The sequence below is a fragment of the Raphanus sativus genome, chromosome 6 (assembly GCF_000801105.2).
Source record: "Raphanus sativus cultivar WK10039 chromosome 6, ASM80110v3, whole genome shotgun sequence".
In the NCBI taxonomy this organism is placed as follows: domain Eukaryota; kingdom Viridiplantae; phylum Streptophyta; class Magnoliopsida; order Brassicales; family Brassicaceae; genus Raphanus; species Raphanus sativus.
Genome location: NC_079516.1, coordinates 14,973,562 through 14,988,995, shown reverse-complemented (window position 1 = coordinate 14,988,995; position 15,434 = coordinate 14,973,562). Strand labels below are relative to the sequence as shown.

Here is a 15,434-nt window from a genome sequence, read left to right as displayed (position 1 = left end):
AAATTCGATTTTCAGATTTTGGCGGAAAAAATTTGGTTTTCGAGTTTGGCGCGGAAATTTGGTTTTCGGAGTCTGGTGAAAAACCTGGATTACCTAAATTTTTTGGTTTTGGCGGAAAACCCCGGGTTTTCCGGTTTTGACGGGAAAAATCCGAGTTTCTGGTTTTGGCGAAAAAAACCGAGGTTTCCGGTTTTGGCGGGAAAATTTATTTTTGTAACACATATAAATTGAAAATCCATGGGTACCTATTACCCTTTTATATGAATTTTTAAAATTTATACCCATGATTGACCCATTAATTTTGGATGGGTAAAAACCCAACCCAATATTAGTGGGTTTGGGTAAACCCATGGACAATCACCCATATTAACATCTCTAATCATAACAAAAGACTCTAACGAAACAAGCACTATCATTACAAGCAGTGTCTCTCTCTTTGAACAGAGAAGAGAAGCATTGTGCTTGGCCTAGATAGTTTTTACCTCTATAAAGTAACAACAACCAAATTATGATTATATGAAAACAAAGAAAAAACAATTTGTTTGGGACTTGATCAGTTTTGACTTTATCATGTTCGGATGAAGTCTCCGCGCGCTTTTTCCTGTATCTCTAGAGACTATCTTATTAACATTTTAACAGAAACACACATAAATAAGAAAAACGAAAACTACTCCAATCAGTGAGCCGAATCAATTTTCATAAAATATACCTTTCCTTTCCCCAAAGTTTTTTGTATCGATCAGGCTTAGGCAATTCTGACAACGGTTGATGATGTTTGCTATCAGTAGACGTGTAGGAAAGATTTTCCATTCCTAAGCTCTTTGGCCACATCAACCATCGTAAACATGTCATGTCCTGGCCAGAACCTAATGCATCTCATAGCAAGTTCGAAGAACGCTTCCACTTGCACACACGAAACTTCACTCCACCCGTTGAAGATGCTCGAATCTATCACGTACATGAACTGATCGGCCATTTTTTGTAACGACCCGAATTCTGGTTTCGAAAATTTTTAGCCGGCTAAAGCCAAGCATTACAAGATGGCCATATTTTTGCCCATAAATAATCAACTCCAGCCTTGGTTTCTCCTCCTGCAAAGAAAAAGATAGAAGTTAGAGAGAAAGAGCTAGAGAGAAGTGAGAGAAGAGAAAGTGTGAACCTTTGGAGAAGCTGAGCCCACCAGAGCTCGCCGGAGCCACCACACGCCAAGACCAAGCCAAGCTCATCACCACCGTTCGTTGTAGTCGGTAAGCGTCGGAAACCGCCATGCATTTGAGTTTAGTTTCGTGCGTTTAGTAAATCGTCTATAACTTTCTAACCGTTGCGAATCTCGTGCATGCAAACCCACCATCGTGTTCCTCTCGTCGAGACGAATCCATAGCCACCAGAATCGTCGCAATCGGAGCTCGGACGAAGCCGTACGAGCCCTCCAAAGTTTCGCCGGAAATCGCATCCGCCACCGCCGGACCACCGTTATCCGCCGCCGGACCACCGCTTCTCCGACGCCGGTCCGCCGCTTATCCGCCGCCGGACTGTCATCGCCGCCGGTAAGCCTCCGCCGTCGCCGCCGGTGATCGTCGCCGGTGACTCGCCGGTGACTCGGTCAACTCGGCCGAGTCAACTCAGCGAGTCAACTCGGTTGACTCGGTAAACCGGTCGGTTGACTGGTTTGACCCGGTTTAAATTAATTTAAGTTCGGTTAGGGTCGGTTAGAATAAACCGGTCGGTTATGTCAAATTGATTTCTGGTCAAAGGTTGACCAGATTGACCTTTGACCAGCGAGTTGACTTTTCCGTAAACCTTGACCATAACCGTTTTCATCCGTTCGAAAGGCGTTTGACTCAGAATTTCATCCTGGTTTCAGATTTGGAGTCTATTTTATCAGTGGGAGTTCATAGATACCACTTCTCTTCATTGCTAAGGTGAGGGCTACTCCGTTTAAATCCCGAGCTAGTTTAGTACTGCTATTATGAAAAGTTTAGTTTCGAAACATGATAATCTCTGTGAATCGAGTCTGTTTGAGTTTGTTTGAGAGTCTTGCGTGTTCATAATTGTTATTGATTGTTAAACCGGAACTAGGTTAATAGAGGGTTCAACGGTTGTGTGAAATGATTGATGCTGAGAACTGTCATATATATGTATATATATAGTTATATAGTAGGGACTATGTGATTGTGCGGGGGTTCGGAGATGTCCTGAGCTATCGACGCAGCGGGTGTTTGTGCGGGGGTACAGAGACGTTTGTACTATCGACGCAGCGGGTGTTTGTGCGGGGGCCCAGAGACGTCTGAGCTAGCGACGCAGCGGGATTTGTGCGGGGGTACAGAGACGTTTGTACTATCGACGCAGCGGGTGGTTGTGCGGGGGGTACAGAGACATACTGTACTAGCGACGCAGCGGTTATCTATATCCTTATGAGGAGATGCGTGGTGCAGAGAGTAGCTGTGTACTATAAGCGCATGGGTTGTAGTTGGATAGTTCTCTAGTCGCTTGTTGATTGTTGTTTGTGGTGTAGACACCGTGTTTGTTTCATGCTAGAGCTAGGCTTACATAGTCGTAGTGCTATGTACTGAGTCAGTGGTTTGCGGTTTAGCATCCCATACCTCACTGAGCGACTCCCCTGTTGCTCACCCCTTTCTTTTCCCCTTTCAGGTGAGACCGATGAGCAGGAGTGATCATATCGGACTAGTGCTACTATTTGGGCTCGTGGGCTTTATCGTTTATCGTTTTATCTTTTATCGTTATTGGCCTTCAGGCCTTTGGACTTCTATCGTTTATGTATTTCTTATTTCAGCCTTCGGGCTTATATTGTTATTTATATTTCAGATGTTTATTTTCGGATTTGACTTTATGGTATTGTATTTGACTTTATGTATGACGTGGATTTTATTATCCGTATTATTATTATTACTTTCCGCTGCGCTACTATTTATTTATCTTATTTTAATTCCGCATCATATTCGCAAGACGCGGTCGCGTCAGGTTTTGGTATCAGAGCCGTGTTCCGTCCCGGCTCCGACCCGGGATGGCGATTTCTGGAGACTCGGTTTTTATTCGGTTTTAATCGGTTTTCAAATATTTATGGGGATATGGGGATTTTAAAATAAGAAAAAAATAGCACCTTTCCGTTCGATATCACTCCTTTAATTGTTGGATTTCGTCAGAAGTTAACTCGTTGCCTTCATTTCAGATGCCGCCGAGGAGAGCTACCCGTGCTCAGATCGCTAGAGATGCTAGAGAGGCTCAGGATGCGCATGTTCAGCCCGCAGTTCCGCAGCCCGTTGCTCCGCAGATTGATCAGGATGCCGTGAGACAGATGATTCAGGAGTCAGTTTCAGCAGATTGCCCAAGAGGCAGCCAGACAAGCCGCTCAGGAGGCTGCCCGGGTAGCTGCTCAGGAAGTTGCTCGACAGATGGCTGCAGCTCAGCAGGTTCCGCAGGGTCCTCAGATTCATGTGCAGCAGGGTCCGCAGATTCATATGCAGCAGGTTCCGCCAGTTCAGGTTCAGCATGATCATCAGGTTCCAGCTCAGCAGGCCCCAGCGCCACAGTATCCGCAGGTTCCTATTCAGCCAGTTCCAGGGGTCTTCCAGGTTCCACCACCGCCGCCTGCTTTTCCAGTGCATGTACCGAGGTTGATGAGACATTTATCAGGGTGTTGTCACAGATGAAGTATGTGAACTTGGAGCATTTCAGTGGTACCACAGACCCTACACTTGCTCACGATTGGAGGCACAGTTTGGATAAGTGTTTGAACACTATCTCATGCCCACCAAGGCACAAGCTTAGGATTGCTGAGTTGTATTTGCGCGGAGATGCAGCAGTGTGGTGGGATGGAGTGCGAGTGATGCACCACGGCGAGATGACTTATGAGGATTTCATGTATGCATTCAACAAGAAGTATTTTCCAAGAGAAGCTTTGGATGAGAAGAAGAACGATTTTGAGAGTTTGAGGCAGGGTGGAAAGTCTGTCAGAGAATATGAGCATGAGTTTCGCCAGCTTCACCGATTTGCGGGTAATGGTATGGATGAGGAGGATCTTATCAGGAGGTTCTTAAAAGGGATGCGAGTAGAACTTCACGGTAGGTGCAGTATGGTCACCTATACCAGTTTGGAAGATCTGGTAGAAAAGGCCGTTGTGCAAGAGAAATGTTTGCAGCGGAGCAGAAGTTCAACAAGGCAGCTCAGCATAAGTCTGAAGGAGCTTCAGAGTCACAGAAGAGGACATGGGATCAGCCGAGTATCCAGTGCCATAATTGTGATTGTTCGGGCATGTTTCTAGAAATTGTCGAAAGCCACCAGTTACCCAGTTTATAGCGCCAGGAGCACCAGTAGCAGCAGCAGCAGCTAGGAACTGTTATGGTTGTAACCAGCCAGGTCATATCTTCAGAGTTTGCCCTAGGAGGGGCAATGCAGCGCTTCCACCACCACCGAAGCGCCTAGCCATCGTTCCCACGTGTGTTCACGGTGGGAGATCACCAGGGAAGCTGAGCCGATAGCGGGTATGTATCTTTATCATACTTGTTTGTGTTAAGTATTTGTTGTGGTCTCGTAATTATCTGTGTAGTTAGCAAAAATCTCGTGTAGTTCGGTTTTGCTTAGAAGTAAGTTAGCTTGCACCTTGTTCGACATGGAAGCTTCCCACAGATTTGTGAGTTCACATATGGTCAAGTCTTAGCATTTTTGGTGTATCTTTAAAAGAAGACAAAGAGGGTTTGAGAGCAATCAGTATTCATCGCGATGTACCAGTTGCCTTTCGAGTATTAAGATGGCACCATATGAAGTCCTTTACAACAAGTTTTATTACATACCGCTTTGTTGAAGACAAAAGTGGGGGAGCGACGTGAGGTAAAACCGCAATGGCAAGAGATGGTAGAGCAAATGGACGTGATCAAGTTTGGCCTTGGGAAGGCCATGACCGTGAAAAGAAGTTATGCATGTATGCATCGTAAGGATTTGGAGTTTCATGCCAGTGAATGAATATACCTAAATGAAGACATTTTAAGGAGGAGCTAAGACACGGAGAGTTGAAGAAGCTTAAACCGAAGTACATGTTATCATATCTTATTTTTGGAGCGTTTTGGAGCAGTTCTTAGAGATTGGATTTATCAACAGAGTTATAGAATTTCAAGAGTGTTAAATGTATCTATTATGAAGAAGTCGAGAGAAAGTCAGAGCTTATTTTCCAGCTGTGCCAGATGAACCTTAAAGAGATTGTAAGCATCTTCTCGACCCATGTTGATATATGGTGTTTTATACATCATTGTATATATGTTTTCTAATTGGTTTTCAAGTCTTTATCGAGTCTTTCTAGTCCTTTTCGAGTCATTACAGGTCTGGAGTTGCACTGGATGGGAGATGGACCTGCTGGAACAAAAGAAGCAGAAAACAGTGCAGTTTGGTGATTTTCACGCAGAACAGTCTGATGACTGTTCCCGATCAAGCGGAACAAGCAGACGGAGTGATCCCGCGGTTGTTCCCGACGAATAAGGAAAATACAACATCTCGGGATTTGCCCTAATTATCCTCTTTTCTCTCTGGCCGCCTGTGGCTTTTGATATAACTTTCTTTTTCTATTTTTCTACATGATTCTACGCTACTTTTCATAGAGAAACAGACTCTAGAGCTTTTTACTTTTGATTTCTTACCTTGTAAAGGGAGAAGGCTCTCTCTCTCTCTTTTAGAGAAGATCATCCTGAACCCTCTCTTTGTTTCTGTTATATTTATGCAGTATTATTCATCTATGAACTCTGTGTTTTCTTGTTCATGGCTGAGTAGTCGGCTAGCTTGTCTAGGGTTCTAGGGTGTTGATTTCGTGAGCTAAACATAGATAAGTGAATCCATTGATTGTCTTCATTCATAACTGTTCTTATTGCTTGCATTAAACTGGCCGCTTAATGTTAGATCATAGGTTTAATCTGATCATCAAAGTGCTTAGGTTGCTAGATCTGTTTTGAATGAGCATTGCATCCCTAATCAGCGAAAGTAGATATTAGGGTGTTCTGTGAACCTATCGGACTTGATCTCTATTGCTTGTGATCGCTTCTCACCTCAACGACAGTTAGACGGTGAGATCGATCAGCATAGGGAGCAGTACCACGACAGTGGACTGTTCTACTTGAGTGATCCGAGTTCTAGACTGTTCTTATTAGCACTTGAATAATTGTTTAGCTCACAAGTATTACACCCGATGAAGTAACCCTAGGCTGGCTTCTCTTTAATCTGAATTCACATTTACTTTATTTTATTTGCTCTTGTTACAAAACTCAAAACCCCCATATTGTTTTAGCTTAATATTGATCCTATAGAAATAAAGTGTAAGAGTTGGTCTCTGTGGATTCGATCCTAAAGTGCTACATCGACATACCATTCGATTGTGGTAGTGTGCACATTAGGTTAATTGGTGTGCGTGAACACGAATATCAATTTGGCGCCGTTGCCGGGGACCATCTTTTTACCTTTATTTTTCGGTTATTTATTTAGTCTAAGACCTCTAACTTGCTCTTTTCTCTTTGTTGCAGGAGATCGCAAGGTTTAGAAAATCAGAACAGACAACAGCCAAGGCCTACTGACACCACCATGGGTGATCACGGTCATCAAGATGATCTCGCTGCAGCAATGCAACTGATGCAACAGCAGATGCTTCAGATGCAGCAGACCATCCAAGCTCAGCAGGCATGCTGCTCAACAGGCTGCTCTCGCGCGGCAGGAACAAGCAGCGCAGACTGTTCCAATCGGGGAGAGAAACCTTCCGCGGAACATTCCTACTACGCGCTCTGCCATTGTTCCTCCACTCTGCACCAGGCAGGACTTCGAGATCAAGCCTGCTCTGATTGATCTGGTGCAAGAAAAGTGTTCTCTGGTCTCTCTGCAGAAATTCCAATGGAGCATATTGAGAATTTCGAAAAAGTCTGCAGTTTCACTCGTGCGAATGGTGTGCCACCAGACTACATCAAGTGCATGCTATTCCCATTCTCTCTTGATGGAAAAGCTGCACGGTGGTTGAACTCTCTCCCTACCGGCTCTCTCACTTCATGGGAACAGGTCCGATCAGCGTTCCTCAACCATTTCTACTCTAAGGCGAGAACAGCTGCATTGAGGAACAAGATCACTTCATTCAGACAGCTCCATGATGAGCCTTTTTGTGACGCATGGGAGCGCTTCAATGACTACCAGAGAGAATGTCCTCACCATGGATTTGATGATGATTACCTCCTGGGCATTTTCTATGATGGGGTGGACTGGAAATACCAAGGTGCTCTAAACTCTTCGAGCAATGGAGACTTCATGACTCAGACCACTGATGGAGCGCTCAAGCTGATTGAGAACATGGCAGCTAGCTCAGCCAATGAGAATCAGGAGAGCAACCGCTCCAAGAAAGGGAACAGTGTACACACCCAGAAAATTGATGAGCTAACAGCTAAGGTCGATCAGCTACTGCAGAACAACCAGGCACAAGGATCTGGGTATCAGAACACCATCCCGCAGAGCAATCAGCAAGTTGTTCCAGCCGCGAGTGCTCCGACTGCAGGGAACAGTCCGCCAGATGATCTGAAAAATCTGAACATTATGATGCAGCAGATGCTCCAGAGCCAGCAACTTCAGGTCAAGGCACTGAATCAGGTTACCACAGACATCAACACCAGGATGGACAGCATGTTCACCGAGCTGAATTCAAAATATGATACTGTGAGCAACCACATAAAGAAGATTGATGTTCAGCTTGCTCAAACTGCTGAAACTGTTAAAAGACAGCAAGAGATCATTCGTGGAAAGAGTGTGATGAATCCTAGGGTTGAGCACTGTAATGCAACCGAGCAGAGACGTGAGAAATCTGAGGAAAAACAAGCGGAACAACTGTTCGCTGAGACTGTTCTGGGCGCAGAACAGAGAACAGAGCAGTCTGCTAGCTCTAGAGTGACTGCTCCCGCGACTGCTCCCACGACTGCTCCGCGACTGCTCCCGCGACTGCTCCCGACCGATGGATCTACTGATATTCCACCAGTGCGAGTCTATGTTCCTAAGGTTCCCTATCCGATTCCACCTAGACACCTGAAGGTGTTGCCTAAGGTTGATGACCCTGGAAAATTTGCTTTTCCATGTTCCATTGCTGGAGTAGAATTTGAGGAAGCTCTTTGTGACTCTGGATCTTGTGTGAATCTTGTCTCAAAGGCGATTGTAGACAAGTTGGGCATTGCTGATGTTGAGCCTTCTCAGGTGACTCTGACTTTTGCAAACTCTTCCAGAGCAGTTCCTTATGGCACCATTCGCAACCTTCCTGTCCAAGTTGGGGACTGTGTTCTCCATACTGAATTTCAGGTTGTTGAGATGAACAAGGATCATGAGATGCCTTTGATCTTAGGAAGAACATTTATGGCTACAGTGGGAGCAATCGTTGATATGCCTAATAAGAGAGTCTCCTTCTCCCACATCAACAAGAATGTCTTCTATCAGGCTGTTCCCACCAGATTTCAGAAACTACACGCCTCTTGCATCTCAGTGTTCAGTGGAGAAAAGCTGAAGGTTGTTCCAAGGAAGGAGCTTGGTAAAAACAGTGAGTTCAAGGAAGTCTGAATGGAGATCCTCACAATGATACCAAGAAACTCAGTGGGAATGCAAGGGTGAAAGAGAAAGTCCAGAAGAAAAGGGTCAAAGGAGATCCTACTATGACTTTGACACCTCACTGGTGTGATGAGAAATTCATTGAGTATGAGGTAAAGTGCAAGGGTACCTCTAAACCTTTCTCTAAAGTCAGAGTTATTCTCACTGATGAGCTGAAAGAGAAAGGAGAAGCTGCTGTGAAAGGTTGTTGAGCAGAGTTTTGAAGCTGAACATGTCTGATTGTGGAGCTTGTTTTGGAACAAGCCCTCATGCTCAACCCGACTGATCCCTGTCACCAAGTCAAGCTAGTGACTTTAACCAAGCGCTTGGTGGGAGGCAACCCACTGGTAAGTGTAAATATAACTTGGTTTTGTTTTTGTTTGCTTATTTTTGTTTTAGTTTATTGAGTTTCAGGTCAAAAAGCAGAAAAATTCGAGATACTTCGAAAAATTCTGGGTTGCAGAAACGGAGCTCCCTGTTCTGCAGGAGCCAAGAACAACCGCCCAGGTGAAAATCTGGCGACAGAACACCCAGAATTTTTCGGAGCACCCGCTCCAGGTAAGTATCTCGACCAAAAAATTTGTATATTCTGGTTTTCACCTTCTCTCTGATTTATTTTCACACCGAGACGTTGTGAAGTAAGTCTGGGGGAGGGTCTTCGTCGTTTACTAACTCGTTTCTTTCTTTTGTTTATCTTTTGAGTCAGTCTGAGTCAGTTTTTAGGATCGAGTCAGTCAAAGTTTTGTGGGAATTAGGACCTTATTCTGTGTTGATCACTAACCACCTCGTGCTTTAGTTGTCTTATTCAGTGACCTTAGCAGTGGCGAAAGACACACATGTGGACCCGGAACACCCTGACATATCTCACTTGATTCTCCAGAAGTTCTCAGCCGATCAGGTTACACTGGGTAGACTTAACTCCAAATAACTTGAACCTAATCTGGACTGAAATTCTTCTTGTTATGGGCACTAGATCAGGGAAACGAGAACTACACTCAGGACTTCTTATTCTTTCTATCCATCTTGTTGTTCCTGAGTGGCTAGCTCATCTTTAGCTAGTTCCCACCCTGCGCCTTAGCCTTTATTCCCCTTCATGCATTTGTTTTTCAGTGTTATATGTGCAGATATGTGCAAAAAGGTCGGAGAGGAAAGGATCGACGCAGCCTCTTACTCGTTACTGCTGCGCAGATTCAGTCAGAAGGAGAACAAGCAGATTAAGGGAGCAAACCGCTCCATAACCAATGAGCTGTTCAAGAACATGGGTGGAGAACCAGAATGATTTGAATCAAAACCACCAGTGGCATCCTTGACATCACATGTTACCTCCTTCTTCGTCACCTCACCATCTCTTTTTGTACTTGTAAAAAAAAAAAAAAAAAAAAAAAAAAAATTAAAAAAAAAAAAAAAAAAAAAAAAAATATCTATCTTTCATTTTATTTAGCATATGGTGATGAAGAAGGAGAAGAATTCAGGATACATGAGCCATTGGGAAGGTCGAGCAGAAGAGTAGGTATCAATATGAAGGGATGAGGAGCAGACAGATGAGCGGAGCAGTCTGATGATTGTTCCCGAACGAGAAGAACAATCGCTCCTGAGATAGCAAAACGAGTAAGGGACTGTGGACATCAATGGAGCCGTCCTCTCACGACTATTTTGCGCGATATCCTGCATCCACTACGAAAAGTTAGTAGCCCCTAAACACTCTTTAGCTCCACCATAAAATTAGCATGTTCCACACCTAGCCCGTCTACCCTGAATAGTGCCTGTGATGAGAAGCTCACGCTGCTCTTAAATGAATGTAAGGAGTTCTGTCTCGATAGTGTTGCTTTTTCAGGTTTGAGATGTAGAGTATGGAGCCGATTTTCGAACAGCAGTCAGTGGGGTTCTGGTAAGGGTGTGTTGTCCTAGTTTACTGCTTGTATGGTTCAGAGATTCGTGGTTAAGGTATGGTTGCTGAGAATAGGAGAGTTCCCACACTTTCAAACTTTTCTCCATGTTCTTGATACTTGGTCTTGTTCGAGGACAAACAAGGATCTAAGTCTGGGGGAATTGATATATGGTGTTTTATACATCATTGTATATATGTTTTCTAATTGGTTTTCAAGTCTTTATCGAGTCTTTCTAGTCCTTTTCGAGTCATTACAGGTCTGGAGTTGCACTGGATGGGAGATGGACCTGCTGGAACAAAAGAAGCAGAAAACAGTGCAGTTTGGTGATTTTCACGCAGAACAGTCTGATGACTGTTCCCGATCAAGCGGAACAAGCAGACGGAGTGATCCCGCGGTTGTTCCCGACGAATAAGGAAAATACAACATCTCGGGATTTGCCCTAATTATCCTCTTTTTCTCTCTGGCCGCCTGTGGCTTTTGATATAACTTCTTTTTCTATTTTTCTACATGATTCTACGCTACTTTTCATAGAGAAACAGACTCTAGAGCTTTTTACTTTGTGATTTCATACCTTGTAAAGGGAGAAGGATCTCTCTCTCTCTCGTTTTAGAGAAGATCATCCTGAACCCTCTCTTTGTTTCTGTTATATTTATGCAGTATTATTCATCTATGAACTCTGTGTTTTCTATGTTCATGGCTGAGTAGTCGGCTAGCTTGTCTAGGGTTCTAGGGTGTTGATTTCGTGAGCTAAACATAGATAAGTGAATCCATTGATTGTCTTCATTCATAACTGTTCTTATTGCTTGCATTAAACTGGCCGCTTAATGTTAGATCATAGGTTTAATCTGATCATCAAAAGTGCTTAGGTTGCTAGATCTGTTTTGAATGAGCATTGCATCCCTAATCAGCGAAAGTAGATATTAGGGTGTTCTGTGAACCTATCGGACTTGATCTCTATTGCTTGTGATCGCTTCTCACCTCAACGACAGTTAGACGGTGAGATCGATCAGCATAGAGAGCAGTACCACGACAGTGGACTGTTCTACTTGAGTGATCCGAGTTCTAGACTGTTCTTATTAGCACTTGAATAATTGTTTAGCTCACAAGTATTAACACCCGATGAAGTAACCCTAGGCTGGCTTCTCTTTAATCTGAATTCACGTTTACTTTATTTTATTTGCTTCTTGTTACAAAACTCGAAACCCCCATATTGTTTTAGCTTAATATTGATCCTATAGAAATAAAGTGTAAGAGTTGGTCTCTGTGGATTCGATCCTAAAGTGCTACATCGACATACCATTCGATTGTGGTAGTGTGCACATTAGGTTAATTGGTGTGCGTGAACACGAATATCACCAGTGAAGATTTCGGATCACCAAGTAAAAGCATTTCAGAGAATAAAACTGTGTTTGTCAGAGTTCGTTGAGAGAGAGACGAAGTTCAGGAGAAGACCTCAAAGAGAGCAGATTGGGTATCCGGAGTTTGTTACAATGATATTGGACATGTCAACTCCATATTCGAATTCGGGGACGAATTCCTTGTAAGTGGGGGAGAATTGTAACGACCCGAATTCTGGTTTCGAAAATTTTTAGCCGGCTAAAGCCCAAGCATTACAAGATGGCCATATTTTTGCCCATAAATAATCAACTCCAGCTTTGGTTTCTCCTCCTGCAAAGAAAAAGATAGAAGTTAGAGAGAAAGAGCTAGAGAGAAGTGAGAGAAGAGAAAGTGTGAACCTTTGGAGAAGCTGAGCCACCAGAGCTCGCCGGAGCCACCACACGCCAAGACCAAGCCAAGCTCATCACCACCGTTCGTTGTAGTCGGTAAGCGTCGGAAACCGCCATGCATTTGAGTTTAGTTTCGTGCGTTTAGTAAATCGTCTATAACTTTCTAACCGTTGCGAATCTCGTGCATGCAAACCCACCATCGTGTTCCTCTCGTCGAGACGAATCCATAGCCACCAGAATCGTCGCAATCGGAGCTCGGACGAAGCCGTACGAGCCCTCCAAAGTTTCGCCGGAAATCGCATCCGCCACCGCCGGACCACCGTTATCCGCCGCCGGACCACCGCTTCTCCGACGCCGGTCCGCCGCTTATCCGCCGCCGGACTGTCATCGCCGCCGGTAAGCCTCCGCCGTCGCCGCCGGTGATCGTCGCCGGTGACTCGCCGGTGACTCGGTCAACTCGGCCGAGTCAACTCAGCGAGTCAACTCGGTTGACTCGGTAAACCGGTCGGTTGACTGGTTTGACCCGGTTTAAATTAATTTAGTTCGGTTAGGATCGGTTAGAGTAAACCGGTCGGTTATGTCAAATTGATTTCTGGTCAAAGGTTGACCAGATTGACCTTTGACCAGCGAGTTGACTTTTCCGTAAACCTTGACCATAACCGTTTTCATCCGTTCGAAAGGCGTTTTAACTCAGAATTTCATCCTGGTTTCAGATTTGAAGTCTATTTTATCAGTTGGAGTTCATAGATACCACTTCTCTTCATTTGCTAAGGTGAGGGCTACTCCGTTTAAATCCCGAGCTAGTTTAGTACTGCTATTATGAAAAGTTTAGTTTCGAAACATGATAGTCTCTGTGAATCGAGTCTGTTTGAGTCGGTTTGAGAGTCTTGCTTGTTCATAATTGTTATTGATTGTTAAACCGGAAATAGGATAATAGAGGGTTCAACAGTTGTGTGAAATGTTTGATGCTGAGAACTGCCATATATATGTATATATATAGTTATTTAGTAGGGACTATGTGATTGTGCGGGGGTTCGGAGATGTCCGAGCTATCGACGCAGCGGGATTTGTGCGGGGGTACAGAGACGTTTGTACTATCGACGCAGCGGGTGTTTGTGCGGGGGCCCAGAGACGTCTGAGCTAGCGACGCAGCGGGATTTGTGCGGGGGTACAGAGACGTTTGTACTATCGACGCAGCGGGTGGTTGTGCGGGGGTACAAAGACATACTGTACTAGCGACGCAGCGGTTATCTATATCCTTATGAGGAGATGCGTGGTGCAGAGAGTAGCTGTGTACTATAAGCGCATGGGTTGTAGTTGGATAGTTCTCTAGTCGCTTGTTGATTGTTGTTTGTGGTGTAGACACCGTGTTTGTTTCATGCTAGAGCTAGGCTTACATAGTCGTAGTGCTATGTACTGAGTCAGTGGTTTGCGGTTTAGCATCCCATACCTCACTGAGCGACTCCCCTGTTGCTCACCCCTCTTTCTTTCCCCTTTCAGGTGAGACCGATGAGCAGGAGTGATCATATCGGACTAGTGCTACTATTTGGGCTCGTGGGCTTTATCGTTTATCGTTTTATCTTTTATCGTTATTGGGCCTTCAGGCCTTTGGACTTCTATCGTTTATGTTATTTCTTATTTCAGCCTTCGGGCTTATATTGTTATTTATATTTCAGATGTTTATTTTCGGATTTGACTTTATGGTATTGTATTTGACTTTATTGTATGACGTGGATTTTATTATCCGTATTATTATTATTACTTCCGCTGCGCTACTATTTATTTATCGTTATTTTAATTCCGCAATCATATTCGCAAGACGCGGTCGCGTCACATTTCTTCAGCATAAGCAGGAGCAAATGGGAAGCCAATCTGCCCAATGATAGCCGATAACCATACAAGGCCAAACTCACCGCCTAGTAGAAACAACATCGTAACTCCAAAGCTATATACATCAAACTTTTCCGAAACTATACCTGTCCCGTTATACTCCGGATCAGTAGATATCCCATGAACTACTTTATCATCAATCACAGATGATTTTCCCTCCGGGATTGGTATGCTCAAACAGAAAGAGGACAGCTTCGCCGTCCCATTTTCGTCCAAGAATATATTTTGAGGGCTTATATCCCTATTGATTATGACCCTAGGAAACGCTGAGTGAAGATAAGCCACCGCGTTTGCGATCTCCTTGGCGATGGTTAACCGTGCAGTCCAAGGTAGCGGAACACCACCGTCCTTGTCCTCAAGCTGTAGAGTTAGAGGTCCTTTCTCCGCATACTCACAAACCACGACCGGTTTATAAAACTCCAAACAGCAACCCACCAGCTTCAAAACGTTCTTATGACTACTCATCATAGATAAAACAGCGATGTCGCGGTAAGCGTTGTCAGGGGAAGGGAAAAAGACGTTATCTCCTTCCCATTTCTTGATGAGTACTTTCCGCTCTTCGATAGTACCCTTGTACCATGTGAATCTATCTTTTGCTATGATACGATCTGCATCGAAGTTGTTTGTTGCTTTGATAATTTGGTCAGAAGAAAACATTCGGATTGGATTGTATTTACCGTTTGAAGATGTGATTAGCTCCTCTAGCAACAGGCTTCCGTTTTTGTCTGAATGTTTACTTTTTTCACTCTCCGTTTTAAACAAACCCATCATCATGTCTTTAATCGGGAAGCTAATACTAGGAGATTACTAACTTCTTGGTACTAATGAAAAAACAGAGGAATCTAACAAATATTTAAACAAACGTATAGTCCGACGTAACAGCCTGTATTGAGCTGCTTAAGAGAAAAAAGAAAAGAAAAACTCGACGCAAATTGCAACTGTTTATTATTAGTATCACCAATCATGCAAACTACTTCAAGCGCTTCCGGTTGACCATATTTTATAATACTACTAGTGTTTTAGAGCTAATCTCGTAAAGGCAAGACAAATTCTTGTCTTTCTTTGTCCAAGTCAGCAAGATAGCATCTTCAACGGTTTTTTTTACCCATTTTATTTTGAGTAGTTGCATGCATCAACAACATAACGAACATGATCTCTCTATTTCTAAAGATAAATATTTCAAAAATATGTTTCGTTTCTACTTTTTTATGCAGAAAATCAGTTAATTAGGTTTTTACTATGTGTAAGGACGGATTATGTACTAATTTTTTACTACTAAAATTTATTTTTATATATTATAAACAAGAAACAGAAACGCTTGAGGAAA

The 15,434-nt window shown here is 43.8% G+C and overlaps 1 protein-coding gene, 2 long non-coding RNA genes and 1 other non-coding gene across 5 annotated transcripts in view; 2 read left to right on the top strand and 2 right to left on the bottom strand.

Moving 5' to 3' along the window:
* LOC108811045 (non-functional pseudokinase ZED1) overlaps window positions 1-14,878 on the bottom strand; it is a 23,906-nt gene extending 9,028 nt beyond the window's left edge. The window contains 1 exon segment of the mRNA XM_056987723.1: window positions 14,039-14,878. Within this exon segment, the coding sequence (XP_056843703.1) occupies window positions 14,039-14,878 (840 nt within the window).
* Window positions 1,034-2,747, top strand: LOC130496004 (uncharacterized). Of its 2 annotated transcripts, XR_008935040.1 has the most exons (4): window positions 1,034-1,247; window positions 1,382-1,547; window positions 1,865-1,922; window positions 2,653-2,747. It is a non-coding gene; the product is annotated as an uncharacterized LOC130496004 (long non-coding RNA). The 2 variants fall into 2 exon arrangements; XR_008935041.1 differs by lacking the exon at window positions 1,034-1,247 and having other exon boundaries at window positions 1,254-1,547.
* On the bottom strand, window positions 7,093-7,199 carry LOC130497222 (small nucleolar RNA R71). Its single transcript, XR_008936232.1, has one exon. It is a non-coding gene; the product is annotated as a small nucleolar RNA R71 (small nucleolar RNA).
* On the top strand, window positions 11,855-13,913 carry LOC130496003 (uncharacterized). Its single transcript, XR_008935039.1, has 3 exons — window positions 11,855-12,613; window positions 12,931-12,989; window positions 13,718-13,913. It is a non-coding gene; the product is annotated as an uncharacterized LOC130496003 (long non-coding RNA).
* Window positions 14,879-15,434: the final 556 nt, after the last annotated feature.